Genomic DNA, 22,580 nt, shown 5'->3' on the forward strand with positions numbered 1-22,580 from the left:
CTGGCACCACAGAACCTAAACTCAACATCAACAACACAGAATGGAAGACCTAAGTGTTCAACCAACCAACAAGATCAAATGTAAAACACACAAGAAACACCGACCATCATCGCTGGATTAACTCTTTTTCAGAGGTCAGAGGAACTCTGATGTAGCTGAGGTTTGAAAACAAAATCTTGCTGTCTAAAAAAAGAGCAATTCAACGTCTCAGTTTGAAAATGGTCACCACTTGGATTAAACAAGTGCATGAACTGACAAGTTTAAATGTCAATCTGCGCTTTTGTACAAGTAATCTTTCTCTCATATCTCCATGATGCTGATATATTCTGCATGTATAACAACGGCTTAACATTGCTGTATCCTGTTTATGTCTGCGCATTTAGATTCATAAATTGGAAGTCATAATTTATTTTTGCCGTGGTGGTCTTTCTAAGAACACATGCATCACAGCATTGTGTTTGCCTGAAACTGTTTTCTAAATATGCAGACATTGTGTTTGTCCTAACCTCTTACTAGGAGATCTGGATCTCAAACTTGTTCTACAGGTTGGCCTTTAGAGACAAGTTCCAACATTAAATACTGAGCTTCGAAAGTCTGCTGCAAATATGTGACTCCACGCTGGAGAAAATAATCCACAAAACCTTTCAAATCTGATGTCTCCAAATAGTTCTGAGGAACTTTCATTTTGGGCCTCAATCCTTGTTGTAAATAGATTAGAGTTTATTCTTAAAATGATTCCGAGTTAACTGGTTCGCTCTTTGCTTTTGTTTTCCTTTAATTTGTCTTATTATTTTGTTGATTTCAAATTATTCTCTTCTTCTAATAGGTTGCAGGTTTTATTAGCTTGTGGGACCTGTGACTTTATGAGATCATTCATTCGCAGAAGGAATTTTTTTATTTATTCAACAAAGCGCAAAAGAAAATTGGCACAAGCTAAATCATGTGCAGAAGCTTCCTCCCGCCCCTCCCTTCTGTGACACACTTAAAAGTTGCCTCAAAATGGGAATTGCGTTATGAGTCAACCTTCCCAGCTGAGTCAGCTCTTTATGACTTCAGACTGAGCAGAGGTTTATTTAAAATGCAGACCAGGATTGACTGTGCAGCAGGCTGTATAATTCAAATGTCACAGCGAAGAAAAAATATTTTAGAATGAGCTCGTACCACAAACTGACCACAAGAATAGCCCATAAGGGGACAGCCTGCTGTGTATACCGTAACAATAAAGTGAGAGGATCTCAGGACAGAGTTTTACATGATAATTACTGGGTTTAACACACAAAACCACGTCAGTATACAGTGTTGGCTTTTTTTTTTTTTTTATTATTCATGACAAAAGTGGGTCACGGGTCAATGAAAGGTCAACTTGCATACACAAAAAGTTGAGGACCATCACGCGTGTTATGCGGAGAGTGTGCATGTCGTCTTCTAGTACAATTTACACAGAATGCAGACCACATAAATACAGTAAAAATATTATACAACAATGGAAATTAAACTATACACACATCTTCACAGAGTGAATTAAATAGATAAAGGAATCCATTTACAACCTTCTGTGTAATATGACATCATGTTAAAGCATTTTCACTTCTTGCAATAATTTGTTGCGCTTCCCTGACATCATCAGTAACTCTACTTAATGCTTTTGATACATTATTTTCTTCATTTCTTCATTATCGTTATGCAGTAACTTTTAGGACAGCAGGTTTTTAAACATTTAAGTGGTGAACACTAATTTGAGGGAGAGCTAATGCAGATTTATTTCTTAGTTATTATTAATGACTTCATAAAAGGTATACTAGTTCAAAAGTGAAAATATTTTACCAAAGTGAAATGTCACCTTGTTCAGTGCTTACACTGCTCAATGAGTTTCCTCAAAAGCAATTTAATAACATACCTTAAAAAAAAAAAAAAAAAAATAAAAAAAAAACTACAGTGTCAAACAGGAGCCTCTATTTGGACAGTGTGGTGGAGTCTAAAAACAACATGTAGGACCAAACCAAGGCACTTAAAAAAAAAAAAAGAAAACAAAAAGAAAAGACTCAATCAGCAGGATGTGGCTTCTTCTTGTACACAAGTCACTGATGGGACACTTGAGCCGAAAAAATGGGGTCTGCATTTTCTTGCCTTCAGTTCTCATTTTTCAAACAACCGTTTTCAAATGTGGTGTGAAGGACGATGACGGGTCTCATCAGGTCAACTCAGCTTGAATTCAAACTCTCAGTGAGACAGATGAGGTTTCAGTGCCAATTCTGCAATGCAGTGCTGTCCTCAAATCACAGCCGTGGCATCAAACTACTCTTTAAGCGACTCATGTATTGGTATTAATAGATGCATGTACATATCTTTTTTTTATTTTCAGTCCAGGCGCCTGCTTGTAGTTTACTGGCCAAGCAATGTCATGTTTGTGTCACTCAAATACTTTATTTTCTAAAATGGATTTATCTTGGATCTGATTTTTGATATGCTACTACATGGAAAGTATATTGCTTTTGAAAATGATGGGGCATCAAAGGTATTTCAATTTCTTACAAGCGACAACGCCTGCCAGCACTATTAGCGTTCCAAGCTGAAAAAAAGACATGGATGCTGTAGCTACAGGAGAAGCGACTGGCTTTCTGTGGGCGATACTAGTTCATTACTTTATGCATATTTTGGTAGCACACAAAAGCATGGTGGTGGTAACATTAAATTATGAAATACATGAATGTTGTTGCTAAGCCGTTCAAAAGAGTGAGAAAAAGCAGAATCTGAATGGGAAATGTTGTCACGGTAATCAAGACAAATGAGTATGGAACATGTCAGTATCAGTTTTAAGGGAGAACCAAGCCACTGGAGATATTAGGAGATGTGAGACGGTGTCTTTTAAAAACCCACATCCCAACATGATTATAAGTCAACGGGATGTTTGAACTTCTACCACTTTGCACTTTGAAATGACTTCCAAAATCTGCTTATTATGAGAAATGCCAAAGAGTTGCAATCATCCATGGGCAACTGAAAGTAAAGGTAAGTTTCAAAACCCACCCTGACTCTAAACAACAGCAGGAAGTTTACAGGCACTGCCCTGATGTGGTCTGCATAGTTCGCAAAGTAAGATGCACATTATAGATTTTCCAAATCCTGAATCTGAATTCTCAGTGTTTCACCTGAGGAGGTGATCTTATGGCTAATGTACTTCCATATGAAATGGCATGATTACTGACCTCTAGTTAAAGGGTGAGGCTGACAGGCAGAAGCCAAACAGCCAGAAATGTCACTGGATTAAAAAAAAAAAAAAAAGGGCATGGAACTGCACAACCAGTGAAAGGAGGGAATCAAGACACTAGCAAGCTCTACTACTAAAGATAGCAGTTGTGGTAATAAGGCTGCATTGTTCTATAAAACAACTACCTAGGAGAGCTATCACAGATGACCTAAGGGCGTACCAACACTAAAAGATGCCAGACTGGCCTGACCGAGACGCCAGGCTAAAGGCAAGAATGTAACAACCTGAAGCCTTCAAAAACAGATCAAAGCCTTGATTAGAAGTCTGAGGACAGTAAATACTGGACCTGAAAACATCTCTCATTCTGGAATAAATACTGTCAACGGTTCAGCACAACAGGCAGCCTTGAAAAAGACCAGATGGAAGTTGGAACCACTTTGGACAAGACACAGTCAAGGACGTCAGAGAAATGAGCAGCACTATTTGTCTCTTCATCCTTCTCCGGGCTGCATGCAGGTTTCTCCAGTTCAAGCAGAGAAGACCGAGAGGGTGGGATGAGAGATTTTTTTTTTTTTTTTTAATACTTTTTTCACTCCATGGTTGTGGTGGGTAGTGGGGAATGTAGCATCGTATCTGGGATGGACAGGATGTCTCAAGTCGGGAAAGGAGGAGGGAGCCGGGGAGTCAACATGGAGACAGGTCCTTATGGAGAAGAGGGGTTTTGGAGTAATGGAAGGAGTGTTTCAGCGCTACAGAGACAGGGTGAGACAGAGACAAAAGAAAACATATTTAGTTCAACGTAAAAACTTGAAAAAGTATGAGAAAAGGGTGAGGTGAAATTATAAGGATAAACAGGTAAATACAACATACAAATGATCAGCAAAGTAGGCGCAATCAGTCAAAGCAGTTCCTATTGCCAAATTAGCATTAGCTCCACATAACGTCTGTGCAAAAACACGATTGTTCCCAAATATTAATGATAGCTTATTCAATATTCTATAGCTTTAGGTATAGCCTATTTATATTTATGGCATAATGTATAAAGTATAAATTTGCTGGCTGCTTTATTTTGCCTTTTTATTAATGTTTTTATTCCATTTGATGAGTTTTAACTCTGTCTGGCGTCGCAGCACTTCGGTAAATATGCTAAACAAATAAAGTGGCATGACTTGTTAGTGCCTGCGAGATGATTTGGAGTGGGAGCTGCGGGCCCTGGGAGATGTGGCCTGAGCTTTGTTACCAGGGCTCTTATTGACATTAGTGTGCTGTTCTTCAGCGGTTCTACTTGTGGAGACGGATAACCTGCGTCTGGACTCTCTACAGATCCCGGTCATCCTGGCTTTACCAGCTGCATTGTGAACAAAAACAGATGCGGTTGTCTGGGAAGATTTCGCGTTAAGCTGTGAAGAGACCGAGTGTGGCTGAAGTGTGTTACGGCACGGAGCTGCTGCCTGCGCAGAATTAGACCGCCGAGTCAACTGTTTCCTCCTCACAGACACATCTACGGGTGGTTTTAGATCAGACTTTGGTTGACTTTCACCCCATGCTTTAGACGTGTTAGGATACACAAGCGGCGCTTTAGAAGAGGTTAGACTATCTCTAGAGGAAGAAAACAAGGAGGGCTTTAGCCTGGCGGAAGAGGCGGGTACAACACGAGTTGTGATGAAAGTGTCCTGACGCGCGGGGACCGAAGCCCTCCGGCCTGACACGCCCTTTCTGGAATCGCTGACGTCTGTTTTTACCGTCATCTCACTGTTCACAGAACTGCTGGAGTCTTTACGCGTCAGGGAATAGCTATGACTCGACTCTGTGTCGAAAACATCACTGACGCTACGACTTCTAATGAAGGTGGCATCTCGTGGGACACCCTTGCCTCTGCGAGACCGGCTGGCGTTTTCATGGCAGAGAGAGGGAGGGGTTCTTACAGGGCTTGTGTGGAGGCTTCGGGTTAAAGCTCGCAGGTGGTGAGTGGCCATAGCAGGAACGCTGCTGCCGAGAACAGGGCTCGCCCGTGGACTGCTCCTCAGCGGGGGGCGGGCCGGACTGCTTCGGGGGCTGCGAGGGGTCCGACCCGACTTGGTGGCGAGCTCTTTGGCCCGGGAGCGCCGGGGGCTGCTGTTCAAGCTGTGGGGAGACAGAGGGGCCTCCAGGTCCTCCAAGCGCTGAGTCAGAGCCAGCTTCTGCTGGATGGCCATACGCAGCAGAGAATTCAGGGTCTTCTTCTCGTCCTCTGCAGCTGCAAGCTGCCTCTGCATCTCATCCAGCTGGGTCACATACTGGTCACACCTGAGAGATGCAGACACAACGAAGAGATGCAACATGCACACGTAGGCAAGAAAAATTAAAGCAAGAGACGCACAAAACACATGCTAAACCTGACTTGTAGTGTTAGAAGCAACATTTAAACACCAGCCGCGACAGCAACTAAAGACTTCTTTCATTACGGTTTCATCTTGTGGATTTTTTGGGGACTAATGAACTTAAAACCATAAAATAATAAACACTATCACAAATTACCAAAGAACAAATTGTTTACGCGTGTTATGTTTTACGCGTTAAAATAATTACTGTATTCACATTGATAGAAAACGGAAAAATATCAGCAAAGCCTCTGTCAAAAATATGGGTGCATAGACGAGTCATTAATTTTATGTCGAGTACTACTAATAATTTTGAGTGCAAGAATTGAGGGGTGCATGCAACAGTGGGACTACAATAAGAGTTTAAAAAAAGCTAATTGTTGCCATATAGTGTAGAAAATGCAGTCTCTCCCGGTATCCACATGATGGCACCACTTAACCAAATTATAAGCAAAGAGCTTTCTGTAAGCTGTAATCTTTTGCCTGTTGGAACAGACAGTCGCAGTCCTTGATCACTGTCTGTTCTCCAATCCTTCTTGGGGATAATCAAGTGCCAGCTCATAACTGTCTGGAAAGGGTCTCGACGGTCTGATGCATGCGCAGGAACCTTCTCTGGTATTTAGGTGACAAACAATAACACAAGCATTCCTGTTGTAAAATTAGTTCACTCACTCAAGCCAACACAACAACACCGCAAACAATCATTAATGTCAACTGACGGTCAGAAGAGATGAATGATTAGTTCGCGTTGTGGTCTGCAAGTGGAACTCTCGGTCTAATGTCTCAAGCGTGTCCTGCAAACATTAAACGTCTCCCTCCCTAAGGTGACCTGGCTTGATGGGACAAATCTGTCCCGGCCTCCTCCACCCGTCAGCACAGGGCAGAGCATGTGGTTCGTAATCTTCACGCGAACCAGTGGCTTGTCCACAGGCGTAATAAGCACGGTAAGCTTATTACGCGAGTGATAGCAAAAGCCGTACCACAACAAGAGTTCCATTAATAAACACGAGCAACAACAATCAGAACTACATGAACATGTTTCAGTTCAAAGATATGCTAGAGCAATCAAAAATCAAATTTTTTTTTTTTTTTTTTTTACATATCTGACAGTGATGAATGCTTTTTTTTTTTTTTTTTTTTTTTTTCTTGTTTGGTTGCAAATCACATGAAAAGGAAATCATACCGGCTGGCAAACATGACTCTGAGCGAGGAGAAGGTGGCAGCGTCTTCCTTCAGGGCTTTGAGCTCATTCCGTAACTTCATCATGGTCTCCGACACCATGCTCTTCTCGGTCTCGTACTTGGTTTTCAAATTGGACAAAGCCAACTCTGCAGTCTGCAACGACCAAAAACATCATTCAGTTTCCAAAACGGGGTATAAAATACATATTACCATGCAGGATTATGATTAAAATAATACATTTGTTCATATTACAGCTTTTGAATTCCCGATTCAAGTGAAAACAACACGTCCTCTGTTCAAGCGCAATCTGTATCAGACCCGGAGAGGATCAGTGACAAGTCATTGCTCTCATAATAAAACCCGCACAAAACCAATACGGAGTGTTTATCTTAAACACGCGCTATCTTGCACACAAAAATCCTGAACCCATTTCACCTCGAACATACCTCATCCCTAAATGTAATAATCAATTTAACAGCCTCATTTGTAAAATAATGTGATTACACCAGAGCCACCAACGGGCAGCTATCGTATTTCTGGAAATCGAACTCGAGAAGGTAAGGTACTGTAAGCGAGTGCTGCCTCATCAAACAGATTACCTTAAGTGAGTGAGTGAATGAGTGAGTGAGTGAGTGTATTCGTGCGAGTGTGTGTGTAGAAGGGACTGACAGCTCGGGGAATGACAGAAGCAGGTCATGCAGACCTTGAGGTGCAGCGGAGGGGGAAAGAGTGTTCATTGAGGAGTTCAACATCACAGTCTAACTCGAGGTGCAGAACTCCGCGAGTTCAAGCGACCTTCTGCACAAAACACTGATTTGCAAGGTCAACCACACTGCTGCCTTATCGGAGCAATTCTATTGATTATCAAGAAGCGACCACTTGGATTGCCTTATGTCCCACCATGACCTCCATGAAAAAAAAAAAAAAAAAAAAAAAACATGCATGCTCACTGTACTCAAGAGTTTTTAAAACAAGATAGCAAAATTTAATTTGGATTAATATGCAAATATATGCTGAACGGTACTCTAAAATGTAATCAGATCATCTGCTCCTGTAAATAATTTGGAACTGTTTAAATCGTGTTTTATTTACATTCTCAAGATACATTTACAAGAATGTATCTCGAGTGTAACAGACACGCAGACCGACTGAATGTCTAAAAAGTAACAGAGGGAAGATTCATTTACAGACTCTGTACTCTGGCAAGAATGTAAAAATGTGGGAAAGCTTGTTTTTATTGCCATAATACAAAAATATACAACACTGACCTTGGACACGAGAGCAGTAAATTTTTCAGGAATGTCTTTAACAGGTTAGGCTTGATTATAGGGCAAGATAGAAAAATAAGTGAACTCAAATCTAACCGTTTCAGTGAGTGACACTTGGAACAATTAGATTCGATAGAAAATGTTTTGCTGTTTGAGGGACCGCTCAATGAATCAGAGCAGTGATGAGAAACCTGCTGACAGAGCTTATTCCCCTTAATAAACAAATACATGAGCATTAAATGTTACATAAATCAACAACATGAAATACAACACAGGGAGGAGGATGGGGAAGTGGAGGGAGCGCAGGGCGCTGGCATGAGTGTGCCTGTCAAGTGCCGGGTTATAATGTCTGTGCTGTTTAACAAAATGATTGGATGTTCCAGACTCACAGAGCTGCGCCTGAACTAACGCTATGCCTCACTTCTTGACAAACTGCTTCAAAAGATCAAGAGATCAAACGGGAACATCGCAGCTTAGTCCCTGCTCGCTGTGGCCGACCTGTTTGTTTGCCTTGAGGACAGTCCTGAGGGTAGCGATCTGCTCTCTCTTGGTGCTGAGAAGAGACTTGAGTTTAAGAACTTCCTCCAAGAGGCTTTCAGCGTCCCGCTCGGACTCCCCGCTGCTGCTGAACCCCGAGTAAGGCATCGCACCTCTCTGACGACAGAGGTCCACCGCCACCTGAGAGAACACAAAGACGTTATTCATGAAAGGAATTTACGTGTTCGTCTGGAAGTCAAATTTCGTACAGTTTTGAATCGATGTTTTTTTTTAACGCAAAGTATATCACGTTTTAAACGGTCAAAACTTTATCTCAAAATTTCTTAACAGCAGTGTTGAGTTGAGTAAAGTAAATCTAGAGGAATGTAAAAGAGCAACTATTTTTGTTCGAAAATGCACATTTCACTGCATGTAAACAAATGTTCCCAGTGTTCGAGACACTGGTGCTTTGTCAGAGGATTCTGTGTAGTGGAAGCCGCCACTCAACTTTGACCCCTGATAATCCGATCCATTCAAACCCCCCCCCCACACACACACACGTGTCACCAGAGATCGGACCAGGCGCTGGATTTGTGCAGACACAGGAGCTACTCAACTACATGAACAGTCTGACCAGAGAATTAGGTTCAGCAAAAAATGTGCGGCGGAGGAAAGGCTTTTACCCAGAACCAAAGCCTGGCTGAGCATTTGTCACAGTGACAAAGAATTTGCACTGGTTTACTGGTTAGTTCACAAACAGAAAAGTAGTATCGGAGCAGCGCCCTAACAAATGTCTGACATACTGATGTGAACTGCAGTGCTGTCTTACCCGGAGGTGTTTGATCTGGCAACGGATGACTGCAACCAAGTTGCGAACATTTGAAGGGTCCCTGAAGTCCAGGGTGGGGGATCCGGGGCAAGTAGGAGAGTCTCCACTTGTTCCTGCACTGTCAACCTCTCCCATGAACTGCAGCGCTGAAGCTTTGGAACCGAACAGGTCATTGGCTCGAGGCTTCTTCTGGGCGCTGTGCGGTGAATAGACGTGATGTGGTCTTCGTGCGCTGCCTCCTCCACCACCTGCCCTGGCACCATCGCGGTAATAGTCCAGGGTGACCCGTTTGGGTGTTAGGTTGTTGCACACACAGATGTGGTGGTATAGGTTGGACAGCTCCTCAGAGAAGGCCAGCAGCTCTTCCTGGGCAACGCTCAAGTGCCCTTCAGAATCAATTGCCACTTTCCGTGTGGCTCCGATCTCCTTCTCCAGCTCACTGATGCGCTCTTGATCTTGCTTGCTGGACTTGATGCACTGGCGGATTTTGTCAGCCAGCTCCTGGGCCTCTGCCCTCCAACGGTCCTTCTCGTGCTTGTATCTCTGCTCCAGAGTGATATAACGAGTTCCTGCCTGAGACAGTTCATCTCGAAGCTTCAGAAGCTCTTCACTAGCTGAACGCATGCGCGCCTCCAGCACTTCCTTGCTTTTGGTGTCTACCTCATAGTCAAAGACGCCATTGCCACCATCTTCATGTTCTGTCTCATTGTCTCCCCGTTCACCTGCCTCCTGGCTGTGACGATGACTGCTCTGCACAGCCTCCAGCTGTTGGGTGAGAGAGCCAACCTTGTCTTCTTGCTGGCTGAGTGCCTGTTTGGACATCATCAGCTGCATCTGCAGCTCCTCCACCTTGCTAGTCAGGCCGGACTTCTCTCTCTCTGCCTGTGTACAAACAAACACACGAAACGTGAAACGTTTGTAATCATCCATTTCCGTTCCAATCCAGGCAACCGAGCTAATAAAAAAATATTAAATATTAAAAAATTTCCCCTCGGGGATTAATAAAGTATATACCTACCTAATAATGATTGTCGATTCATTTTCGTGAAATTAAAGGACATTTTCTAATAGTCTCTAACATAGATTTCTCCCCCACCACCTTTCCTCTTCATGCATATTTTATGTAACCCCATTCAGTGCCACAGCCCGAACATCTGCTGGGTAGGAGCTTTCTCACCCAACCCCCAATTTAAGTGCATCATAAATAATATATTTCCCTCAGACAAACAGGAATGACAGTTTCAGACATTCTTAATTTTCTAAAGTACCCTTTTGTTTGTGGACCTGTGAGACTGTATCAGGTGGGAGCTGACTGCATTGCTTGAAGTAAACGTTATGATATAGTAACACTCCTCCACCTTCACAAAGCGGAAGTGGCCTAGAGCAGGAAGCTCTAAAGGATGTTAACAGTTTAGTCACACAAACAAACTTGCCTGATGACGTGCCATTATTTAAAGATAGCCTGGATAGAGAAGATGTTTCTGAAATATAAACGCACTTCTGTGAACCAAACGATCTCAAAAATGTTTAAAACATTTTAAATTAGTGTTTAGTTCTAATAAGAGTATAAATGGACAGGAAATATACAATACATTATCTGTATGTAGAAGTAATTTTTGTACTCATCTATGACTAAACTTCCGTGTGCTTTTAAAAATCCACATTTAAAAGCCCCAAGACATCACCATAAGGTAAATAATATAGTAATTACTTAATTAGTAATACATTTTCTGTCATTTTTCTTCATCGTGCTGAAATGCTAATTCGCACCATAACTTCTAATTAATCTATTAATAAAGGCAGGACTACATGTCGTTTTACAGCATCCGCAATCAGAAAATAAAACTTATCCACTTTTCCAGTAGCTTGTTTGCCGATGTTTGAAGTTGACTGCTCTACTCCTGATGGTTGCAGATTTATAGAATTTAGCGAATGTTCATAAAGGGTAACCCTTTCTAAAAGCTTTTTCCAAATCCCATAATAAAACAAACACACATACAGTCATGACGTTTACTGAACAATTTAAGCTAACAAGGGAATAAAAACATAAAAAAAAAAAAAAAAAAAATTTAAAAATTGTAGCTCCTTTTCTAAATCATATTTAACATGGTAGGAGTTTTTCACAATGATTTCAAACAGCGGTCTGTGTTTTTGTGTTGCCTACCTGCAGGAGCTGTTGTTTTAGTTTCTGACTGTCTGAAAAGTGGAGCTCACTCAGCAGGTCGGACACCAGCCCGGAGGCTGGAGCGCGCAGGAACATGTCACTGTTGCGTGGAGTGGAGTAGCGTTGGATGAGGCCATTACTTTTGGAGCCACCCAAGTGAGGAGGGTGAGCAGAACCGGGAGAAGATCCAGGACCGTTATTAATACCGCTGTCCTGGTTCTCTTCCTCACCTTCACCCTCTCGGCCTTGGCCCTCCTCCTGGCTATCATCCAGCTGCTCCAAGTGGAGCTCCAGGTTCCCCAGAGAATCAAAGGGGTTAAGGGTCAAGGCGGAGAGCTCTCGCCGCAGACTGTTCTTCTGCTCCCTCTCCTCCTTCAGGGCTTCCAGGGCCTCATCCAGCTGCCTCTCTGCGATCTCCCTCAGCCTCGCAGCCTCGTCCAGCTGTGCTTGCAGCTCCTCCTGCTCCTCGTTCTTATGGGTCAGCTCCAGCTTTATTGATTCAAACTCGACCTGAAATAAGAGTCGGAGCACAACCAGAGAGCTGTTTTTAATTGGCGATTTTATGTTGGTTTATGCAACATATACGAGTGCACCTTCTAGTTTAAACATGCAAATATACCAACCACTGCAAACAATCCAAATAAAGGTAATAAAAGTGAACAAATATTTTTCTATTTTAAGTTTGTTTTTTTTAAATGCATAAACCCTTCAAAATGTCTGTTTGGTTCTCGCTAGAGACTCCTTTGGCATCTTTTATTCACCGCCTCTTTCTTTCCACAATTCTCTGATGTCAAATGGCTTTTAGCATAAAGCTTCAGCTGCTGAATGACACTCTTTGTTGAGTTGCCTTATTTAAGCCTTACATGCCCCTAATAACCAAGATAAACATTACATTAAGATTAATGCTGTGACTGAAGGGACTTAAGATCACTTAGGGGGTTTCATGTAACAAATACAGCAGAGACTGTAGAGGCAACACTCTGCTTTATCTAAAAGTAAACTCACACACGTCAAGTTTACACCAACAAACCTTCGCTTGATTTAAAACCAGCCTTGGACAGTTTGTCTTGACAGAGGTGTGTAAACACATCAGGCTTATTCCGTCCTCTGAAGCAGACTCGCATAGCTACTTAATATGACAACCATTATGGATACTGAACATCCTGTATCAGGTAAGATGCAACATTCTTGCAGAGCCTTAATTTGAGGTCATAGAAATAGATGCGGGGACGAGCGGATGTGATGCGATTAGAAGGTATGCTTATATTTAGAAAATAGTTCTCGGCTAAAATTCCAGACCTAATATTTCTAACATATGATTTCTCAAAGAAATTAAAGTCCTCTAAAACTTGAAATTGGTCCTGAAATCATGAAATTGTCACACTGACACTCGGTTGCCATAGCACTACTTGAAACTATAATTAACCCTCACTGGCTGCATTGCCTGCAAAATATTTAATTGGCTTTGGTATTGGGTTCTCACAGGGAGCCGACATGCTGAGAATCCACTGACAAATGGAAAAAGCTTGTTGTAACATGAGTTATTGTCCTCAGTTGTGGGAGCAACTTCATTTTCTGTATATAACATTAATCATCCAGCCACTGCACTGTTCGGTGCTCAGCAGTGGCCAGTTTATAACGCATGTGAGGGAGATCATAAATTGATTTTGCTCTAGTGCAGGAAACATAACTGGAAAAAAAAAAGCAGTGCACTGTAACAATGGTCATATAATAAAGTCTTAACCACTTACTGTACATGTGCTTCACTATACACACACAGAGTTTAAAAGCCCAAAAACAAATTTTGGGACATAAAGAGGAAAACATCAGTACAATGTTGAGATGGCATTTTCCCACTTCTATTTTCAATGTTTTTCCATTCTGGACAACCACAATTCTTTGGAATGACAGCCAGTTATGTCTTTGGTAAAGTTGGGTAATAACTTACCTGGTTTTCCTTGAGCACAGACACCTGTTTTTGCAGAGATATGTTCTCTTCTTCTAGCTCACCAGTGTCCTGCAATTGCCGCAGCTCACGTACTTTATATTCCTTCATTTCATCCCTCAGGTGGCCCTTCTCTGCCTCCAGACATTCACACTCCTGCGGAACACAACCCACGGAGATATCGGTGAAGCACAAAATCTAAAATTCATACTTGTCAGTTCAATGTCATGTACAGTCAGTTTTGGGAATGAGTTTACACAGATGATATATCCTCTTGTGCTTTAGGGATAATTCTTATACATTATGAAGAGATGGGGCCTGACAGTATACACTGTTACAGCAGCATACAGGTGTACCGAGTGAATACACCATACCTTCTTCAGCTGGGTAGAGATTCCCCCCAACCTATCGATCTCTGCGTCAGCATTGCTCAGAGCAAGGCGTGCCTGCTTGAGCTCTGCCTGAACTTCCTCGATGCGGGTTGCCATGGCAGCCTCTTTAGTGGCAGTCTCCTGCAGTAGGCTCTCCTCCCGGCACTCTCCATCAGCAGCTGCACGCTTCTGGCTGCTCACAGAATCTGCAAACGCCTTCATACAAACAAAAAAACGATTAAAGGAAGGGCAAAACCTGCAGTATCTGACAGGCTGCAGTACGTTACCCACTGAAAGTCCGTTTTCAGTGCAGAACGAAAGAGCATATAATTTCCAGGAAAAAAACAAAACATCAATATTTCAACCAAAGGAGAGGAGACAGGACGTCCCTGAAAGCCATCACCTACAAACCCAATTGTAATGAGGAAATAGCGGAAATAGGTCAGTAACCTTAGACTTTAACAGCCACTTCCATATGATTTCAGACTAAACATCTGTCTCGCTAATATGATACTATAAGCCTGAACATAACTGTGATAACGGGCACTTCTTCGCAGCTTTCCATAATCATGAAGCTTGGCATATTACACATCAATGACTGCTGATGAAAGCACTATCAAATAAGGTGTTACGTGAACTGAACATGCTACTAAACCCGCTCGACTGAGCATCATGGTGTGGTTATATAACCATGCTAATTTACATCACACGAGTTCCCTCCACTTTGTTAGGGCCCTGTCAAAGCCTCGGCGGGTAAATAGCCAAGAAACGAGGTTTATGCGGATTAGAACAAAATGACTGAAATTCTGTACCAGTACGGCCCTTGAAACATAAACAGCTTTGCTAGTAGTTATAAAAACATCCCAGCAGACCAATTTTACTGTTACATTTATTGCTAAATGTATGTACCTGCCTGTTCGCAGGATTTAAAATTATATATTCTCTTTCAAATTTCAGCATTGAGATGAATCAATTACAAAACCGAAAATCCGCCAACATGATGGGATTTGATTTTATGGGATTATTTTCTGACCCAAACCAGTTTCCAAAAGCCTGATCCAGCAATACTAAATACCTTCAAGGCCCATCTGGTGCATTTGTGACAAAGTTTACATCAGGAAACATTAACCGCTCATACATCAGTCATTCAGCACAAAGTCAGTGGAAACATGAGCATGAGGGTGTTATTTAGACATTTACACAAATAGTAGCTTTAAATGAGAAACTGCAACAGTCAGCTGAAGAGCAACTGTACAAACAATACAATATAGTAAACCACGTCAATGGGGTTGTTTGTTAGTGCTACAGCAAGATTGTAAATAAATAGAATAAAGAGAGCGAAATTTGCAGAAGGAAAATGGGAAATATACCATTAAGGACATTAAAATAATGAGAAGCATATGTCACAATTTCTATTAATCTGTAAAAGGCATGGATTACATGATAATCTGGGTTTTGACATATTGGTCTAATCTTTTTATCTTTCTTAACTGTCACTAACTTCATTCAATACTTAATGCTTTGTAGTCAAGTATCAAAATCAGTTCAAGATAGACAGAGAAACAGCGGCATGTTAACAGCAACCTATGGACTAATTGGATGGACAATGACCTCATCACTAAGCAGTCTTCTCTCGCTGATGCTCTCAACATCAAATGAAATGCAAGGAAAAGCTGACTCGGCATGCGATCACAAGCTTACATTGAAAGTTAAATATTAGGTCACAACTGCAACACAACTGTTATTGTGGTAGCAGACACTCAATGGACGCATGTGAAGCCAAATCTATGTCACAGTTTACTGGCACATGCACGAGACAACAAAGGTATCTGTGCTGCTAGATAGACCACAAGCCAGCTTCTCGGCTATCAAAATTAAAATGAACAGCATGAGCCGGCAGATTGTGTCCTCATTGTGTAGAGGTTACATTCTGCCAACAGCACAGAAGCAGGTAATCTTACATCACCATTATTATAGTGGTAACGCAGGTGAAACAATAAAAACTCATGGTATAACTCTTCCGTTGTTTCAGGGCAATAATATCCTGCAATATTGCAACAGAAAATAACATGTTGGCATATATTCAATATATAAACAGGCAGCCACCACTGTTGAGTTCATTTCTGCTATTGTCAACTCACAGGAATACAGCATTAAACAGTCAATAAAAAAAAATTGCATTTAATAAATGTTTGTCTTAATTAGGCATTTGTAGTTAAAAAGCAAGAATCACAAAGCTGTGGTGTGTTATTGGAAAACCGGCTTTGTAAGGGCTGGGGGGGGGGAGAGAACCTGATAGGCCTCGATGAAAAAAAAAATCGATATAGTAGTTATAAGGCCTGAGGTGTTCCTACCTCTTTAAGCTGCTGTAGCTCCACTTTGAGGGCTTCATGCTCCTCTTTCAGCTGCCTGTGTTTCATCTTGACGGCAGCACTTTCCTCCAACACCACCAGGCCATAGCGGGCTGCCTGGTGCTTTTCCTCCGTGGCCTCTTGAAGCTCCAGAGTCAGCCGCACCACCTCCGAATTCATGTCTCTGCTCCCCATCTCTGCTTCCCCTTCTCCCTCGACTGCCGCACCACCTTCTGGGTCTGCATCCGCCTCCAGCATCCTTGCCCGGCCTCCCACTCGTCTGCCAACGTTTTACTGGCACACCTGCCTCCTTCGCTCCTCCACTCTCATTACGCCACACTATGAAGGAAAAACACAAAGAAAGTGGTTACATAAACTACTTGGAACAATGGCCGAGGAGGTTTTGCATAAATCATATTGGGCCACTAATTGTGGCAAACGTTAAAGATTAACTGGGTAGGAAAACACATCTCCTTAAGCTCAAAAGGCCTAATGGCCACCAGACAAATCCAAGCTGTAAATTACCCAACTGCTGCGGTTTGCAACTATGTGAAGTAGAAAGGTTGACTCTGGTTATACTAGCAAGTATAACAAACGATTTGAGTGAGCAACCAACACGTGTCTGTTCATCCTTTAGGTATGTTGTGGTACTTAAAACTCCATTTGGATTCGTAATTTCCTCACAACCAACCAGGTTGTATTTAACAAAGCCCGCATCAGCAACACTTCATCTATCAGGATGTGCAGACACACACACACACACACACACTCGGGACAGCCGGTTGTCCTGCACAAACAAATCCGAAGAAGCAGTATGCATTTATGTCGACCAACAGTATCGATAGGGTGGGGCAGATTCCCCCCCCCCTCCCTCCCTCCCTCCCTCCCTCCACGCCCCACACATGTCCTCTTGTCTGTCCGAAGATGGAAACACCAGCTGCCCCAATGATGGAGCAGGTTGAGTCATCCAGAAAGCATCTTGCTTCCCCATCTTGCCATACCATCAACTAAAGAGTTTGCGGCCTGTAATGTCCCCCCCCAACATCCACCCCATCCGTTGCCAAAGTAAACTGGTAACTAGGAGGATGAAAACTGCTCCAAAACGGGGAAATACAAAATCTAAGACGACATCGTGTCGGGACTGGAAACAGGACGCGGCACAGACAGCTAGCAGCCGTAGCTTTAGACCGGTGAATATGCCCCCTCCAAACTTACAAGTAACGACGCGAATTCAGCAGCTTTGCAATTTAGACACATTTCCGCAGAGCCTTGACGGAACAAGACGCCATCGTCCATCGGGACGAACGAGGGGGGAGGGGGTCAGGTCGGATCCCGTCAGACGAGCTAATTAGCCGGATAGCCATCATTTAGCGCACACTCGGTACTCACCGTGCGGTTTTGACGCCAAAGAACGAGGCCGAGCGGGAAAGCAAAAAAAAACAACAACAAAAAGGGGGTTTACCAGCCTCTTTCCCTTCCTCCCTTCCTTCCTTCCTTCCTTCCTTCCTCTAACCCGGTTCTCTCGTTTTCACCGCAGCTCGAGGTTGAGTGTCAAACGCGCGCCGAAAACCGTGAAGGCACCACAACCCCCTCTAGCTTACCGACGGGGCAACGCAAGCCACGCCGACATCCGTCTTTTATTCTCCCGTATTACGGCGGACGTGACCCGCGCTGTCTGTCCACACGTATAAAATTGTAAAACAATAGCGAATGAACAAAAAAAAAAAAAAAAAAATCCGACACCGGAGAGGAATAACGCACGAGATTAGTTGCAGAAATCCACTTCCGCTCGTCCCCCTTTTTTTTTTTTTCTCGACTTCCGTTTTGACACCGGCCATCTTCTCCCAACAAAAGTCGGGGGTTAGTTTTTTTTGTTGTTTTTTTTTTAACGCGATGGAGATCGTTACCTGGAATATAAACGGCATCAGGACTTTCGGAGGCGGCATAAAAAATGCTCTCGACTCCCTGGGTGCAGATATTATTTGCGTTCAGGAGACGAAAGTGACGAGTAAGTGGCGAGCAGCGGGAAAGGTTTTGGAAACGCGGCGGAGCTTGTCGTGCGACGCGCCGCAGTCTGGAGTCTATTGTGACCGTAACAAACAAATTAAACGCTTTATTTGTCCCCCGCAGGAGACCTGCTCGATGAAAGGACCGCGGTAGTCGAAGGCTACAACTCCTACTTCAGCTACAGTCGAGGGCGCAGCGGCTATTCAGGTTCATTGTTTTAAAGCATAGTATTTTTATTATTATTATTACGCGAGTACCGAAGGGTCAAAAGTCCTATTGTTATTCAAGGATTTTTTTTTTTTTTTTTTTTTTTTTGCTCCTTATTATTATTATTATTCATAAAAATAAATTGCACTTTTGGAGGGTTTATCATATTCAAAAACTTATGAAAGTTGGTCTCTCCCGGCGAAAAATGTCGTATTTTAGTTGGAGTCCCGAGTGGGCGTGGCCAAAGGGCTCGCTAGCGCCCCCGGCGGCTGCGTTTATGTACACGCCCGAAATCCGGTGGACACGTGTGTCACAACGAGATGAACAAAATAAGTTACATTGCACCATTACGTCAACTCAACAGGAAGTCCTCCATTATGAATTCATTTTGGGCGAACTCCTCCTAGTAATTTTTGTCGGATCGAGTTGAATCTTGTTTTTTTTCTGTGCACTCTTAACATGTTTGGGATTAAAAGTTGTTAACTGAATTCGTGTTCGTTAATGGATGGCCATTTTTAAATGTCTCGCCATGAAACTGCAAAAGGCTGTAAATCTTATGCACATGGACCGACCGTCTCCAAACATTACATGTATGATTTAAATTTTCTCGTACTATCCTCGTCCTCCACAATCTTCTAAAAATAAATAGGATTATTATTACTGGAAAGTAAATTGGTTATTGGTTAACAAAATATCCCTGCACTTCACCTGCTCTTTAGTTTCTCACGGCGTACAATAATTCACATCCCATATGCTGATGTGCACAGGGGTTGCCACCTACTGTAAGGACAGTGCGACTCCATTTGCCGCTGAGGAGGGTCTCACAGGTCTGCTGACCAACCATGAAGGTGCTGTTGGATGCTACGGTGACCACACTGAGTTTTCAAGCGAGGAGCTGCAGCTTTTGGACAGTGAAGGACGAGCCGTGATCACACAGCACAGAATCATGTAAGAGAAAGTATTACACGTTGAGGTTTCATTGAGAAATCCTGTTATATGTGCTGTATTTGGTGTTAATCTCCGTTGTCCGTGTAATTGCATTTTTTTTTTTAAAGAAAACGATCAACAATTTCCTTCTGGGGAATTATTTTTATTTTTATTTTTTTATTACCCTTACAGGTGTCAGGACAAAGAGCAAACTGTCACCGTGATCAATGTGTACTGTCCAAGGGCCGACCCTGAAAAGCCTGAGCGAAAGCAGTTCAAACTGCAGTTCTACAAGTTGCTTCAGTCTCGAGCTGAATCTGTCCTAAAAGATGGGAGGTGAGAGACAAAAAGAATTGCAGTCATAAGTGTGACACAGGTGTATCCTGCTTTTACCACAAAGGTTTTACATAATATCTCATTATGCAGCTCTTTGCCAGTTTATGGTTATTATACGTTTGAGCTTTGACAAGGACTCGCATGTTAAAAAAAGAAAATGGAAACTATTGGCATTAAAAAAGTGTTTATAAATTTCCTGAATCTTAAAGCTGCTTTTAAAGTGGTAAAATAAACTATTTTAAAACATTTGCATTTCCAAAGATAATCATAGTCAGACTGATTTAATTTAAGACAAATGATATTTGCTTTTGTTGTGATTTTTTTTTTTTTTTTTTTTTTTTTTTTTTTTTTTATACAAAATAATCTCTTCTCAGATACTCCCTCCCTTCTTTCTAAGTTGAGCAATCTGAGTTAATTGTTTTTTCTGTTCTGTTTTCCAGCCATGTGATTGTTTTAGGAGATGTAAATACATCTCATCGGCCAATAGACCACTGTGATCCCAGTGACAATGTAAGTAACAGGTTTGAATACTATCAAAATTGTGTTTTACTAGTTTTCTCTTTTCTTAAAGAAATAATTAAATGTTTTGAAAAGTATATTTTTTTCAGTACGTAGCTCATGAGCACCTTTAAAACTCTCTAATTAACATATGTTAGTGAGCCCTTTGATCCAGACCAAAACAGGAGTAAAAAATGCCTACTGGCTGTTGATTTAAATCTAATGACCAGACATGCAAGCTGTAGCTATCTATATTGTATACAAATGAGTAAAATAACATGACATAAAATAATAGATATGTTCCTGCATGAATATTTTTCATAATGTAACTCTCATTACTTAGGATGATTTTAGTGAAAACCCTGGGAGGAAATGGCTGAATGGCTTTTTGCACAGTGGCAGAGAAGAAGAGGACGACGACGATGATGAACCTGATGAAGAGTCAGAAGTAACAGACACCATCCACAGTGGAATATTCGTGGATACCTTTCGCTTTTTCCACCCAACTCGCACCAATGCCTTCACGTGCTGGTCCACCCTCACCGGAGCGCGGCAGACCAACTACGGCACACGCATTGACTACATATTAGCTGATTGCCAGCTGGCTAAGGAGCAGTTTGTGGCAGCGGACATCATGCCAGAGGTGGAGGGGTCCGACCACTGCCCTGTGTGGGGGAAACTGAGCTGCTCTCTCCTTCCTAGCTCCAAGGCTCCTCCCCTCTGCACTCGCTACCTGCCACAGTTTGCTGGCAAACAGCAGAAACTCTCTCGCTTCCTGGTTAAGGTGGACCAAATATCAGTTCAGTCTGAGCAGAAGGAGGTCTTACCTGCATCTCAAGAAGAAGAGGAAAGGAGAGAGAATTTAAACCCACATGGAGCTGGAAACGTCCCTGGTAAAAAACGGTTATTAACATCACACTCTGTTGTCCCAAAGGGGAAAAAGCCTAAAACAGTAAATACCTCTTCAAAGCCACAGGGCAGCCTGCTTTCCTTTTTTAAACCCAAACAAGCAAATGTTGGGCAGTGTGAAAAAGAAACCGGTCTGGATGAAGATGCATCATCACACAGCAGCCAAAAAGCACCCTCAGCAGGAGAAATGTCCTCAGTCACAGACACTGGAAATCGAGATACTGAGCTTGTCCTCGATGGTTCATCACAGCTGTGCTCCGGCAGCACCACAGCAGAAACCGACAAACGGGTGAAGACAAAACATTTAAGCTCTCAGCCCGCTGTGGGACACTCAGAAGCAAAGAAAGGGGCATCATTAGGGTTTTGGAAGTCGGTGCTTCGTGGACCACCGCCACCGCCCTCCTGCAAGGTCCACGGGGAACCCTGTGTGCTTCGTACTGTAAAGAAGGAGGGGCCAAACATGGGCAAACAGTTTTTTGTGTGTGCCCGTCCTCAGGGACATGCCTCCAACCCGGAGGCACGATGTAATTTCTTTGCATGGGTTGACAAGGGGAAGTGACATGATAACTGTGTAACTCATGCCAGTGTTATAAAACTGATACACAAATGTCTATTTTTATAACTGTTTGTCTTGGCTAAATAATAAAAGACAGTAGTTTTATATTACCGAGATTTTTGTCTTATTTATTCTTGAATCTGGAACAATTAAGTAATCAGGTGATAATAGATGAACAAAAATATGTATCTTGAACTATTTTGGTAATCATTTTTCAAACAAAATTGCTAAATATCCTCAGGCTCCAGCTTCTCAAATGTAAGATATTGACATTTTTTTCTGTTTCATATAATTGCATTCTTCAGTTTTGGGCAGTTGGTTGGTGAAACTGAACAACATGAAGACAACACCTCGAGCCCCATGGGGAACTTTCCGCTATTCTCTGGCATTTTACAAAATAACCAATGAATTAGTGAAGTGTTAAAGTCATTGTTTGGTTAATCAGTAACGAAAAAGCCTGTTAGTTGCTGTCCTACTTGTTCTCATGCCATGAGACTGAGAGTGTGAATCTCTCCTGTTAAAGTTAAAGTTACCTACATCATATAGCCTCTGATGGTCTGAGATGTCGGATATTATGATGGCAACATTAATTTTTAATGATCACATTTGGGGACCATATAGCTTGTATTTGTATACTTTACTAAACAGGATTTCTTTTGTTTTTTAAACGTTGTATTTCTGCCCACTAGGGGGCGATGTTAGTGAGCTGATGACACAATGCTGCAGCTCAGGGAAAAAATGAAAAGTAATTTTCCACTGCAACACATTTTGACACTACCAGCTGCACAGATACATTACAATAACTGTAATGTAGGTCAGTAAGCAGTGTATTTTAATTAGACTGTAGTTTTTTTTTATTACTTAGCTTAAGGTTTAGATTACATTAGAAAAAACTGTTTTGGTGTTCCAGAATGTTCCGGAGGGTAAAAAGGATCAATAACACCAGTGTTCAAAAGCATACAATCTGATTATAGTATTTAAAAAG

The 22,580-nt window shown here is 42.2% G+C and overlaps 2 protein-coding genes across 5 annotated transcripts; one reads left to right on the top strand and one right to left on the bottom strand.

The window, feature by feature from the left end:
* Positions 1-1,281: 1,281 nt before the first annotated feature.
* LOC138192942 (protein bicaudal D homolog 2) lies at positions 1,282-17,930 on the bottom strand. 4 transcript variants are annotated; one of them, XM_069140647.1, is made up of 10 exons: positions 17,757-17,930; positions 16,159-16,494; positions 13,808-14,020; positions 13,437-13,589; positions 11,489-11,998; positions 9,325-10,206; positions 8,517-8,696; positions 6,752-6,903; positions 5,134-5,494; positions 1,282-3,957 (listed from the first exon to the last, which is right to left on the bottom strand). In XM_069140647.1, exons 2-10 carry the CDS (start codon positions 16,411-16,413, stop codon positions 3,952-3,954), a joined length of 2,712 nt encoding a protein of 903 aa, XP_068996748.1. In that variant the 5' UTR covers positions 16,414-16,494; positions 17,757-17,930; the 3' UTR covers positions 1,282-3,951. The 4 variants fall into 4 exon arrangements, with proteins under 4 accessions (XP_068996748.1, XP_068996747.1, XP_068996746.1 ...); XM_069140646.1 differs by lacking the exon at positions 17,757-17,930 and adding an exon at positions 17,618-17,748; XM_069140645.1 differs by lacking the exon at positions 17,757-17,930 and adding an exon at positions 17,545-17,748.
* A 20-nt stretch (positions 17,931-17,950) lies between these two features.
* Positions 17,951-21,705, top strand: apex2 (APEX nuclease (apurinic/apyrimidinic endonuclease) 2). Its single transcript, XM_069140650.1, has 6 exons — positions 17,951-18,163; positions 18,286-18,369; positions 19,137-19,317; positions 19,489-19,632; positions 20,073-20,142; positions 20,474-21,705. Exons 1-6 carry the CDS (start codon positions 18,049-18,051, stop codon positions 21,596-21,598), a joined length of 1,719 nt encoding a protein of 572 aa, XP_068996751.1. The 5' UTR covers positions 17,951-18,048; the 3' UTR covers positions 21,599-21,705.
* The last annotated feature ends 875 nt before the right edge of the window (positions 21,706-22,580 follow it).

This window comes from Embiotoca jacksoni, unplaced genomic scaffold, assembly GCF_022577435.1.
Source record: "Embiotoca jacksoni isolate LCO1_2020_lvr unplaced genomic scaffold, fEmbJac1.0.p SCAF_9, whole genome shotgun sequence".
NCBI classification, from domain to species: domain Eukaryota; kingdom Metazoa; phylum Chordata; class Actinopteri; family Embiotocidae; genus Embiotoca; species Embiotoca jacksoni.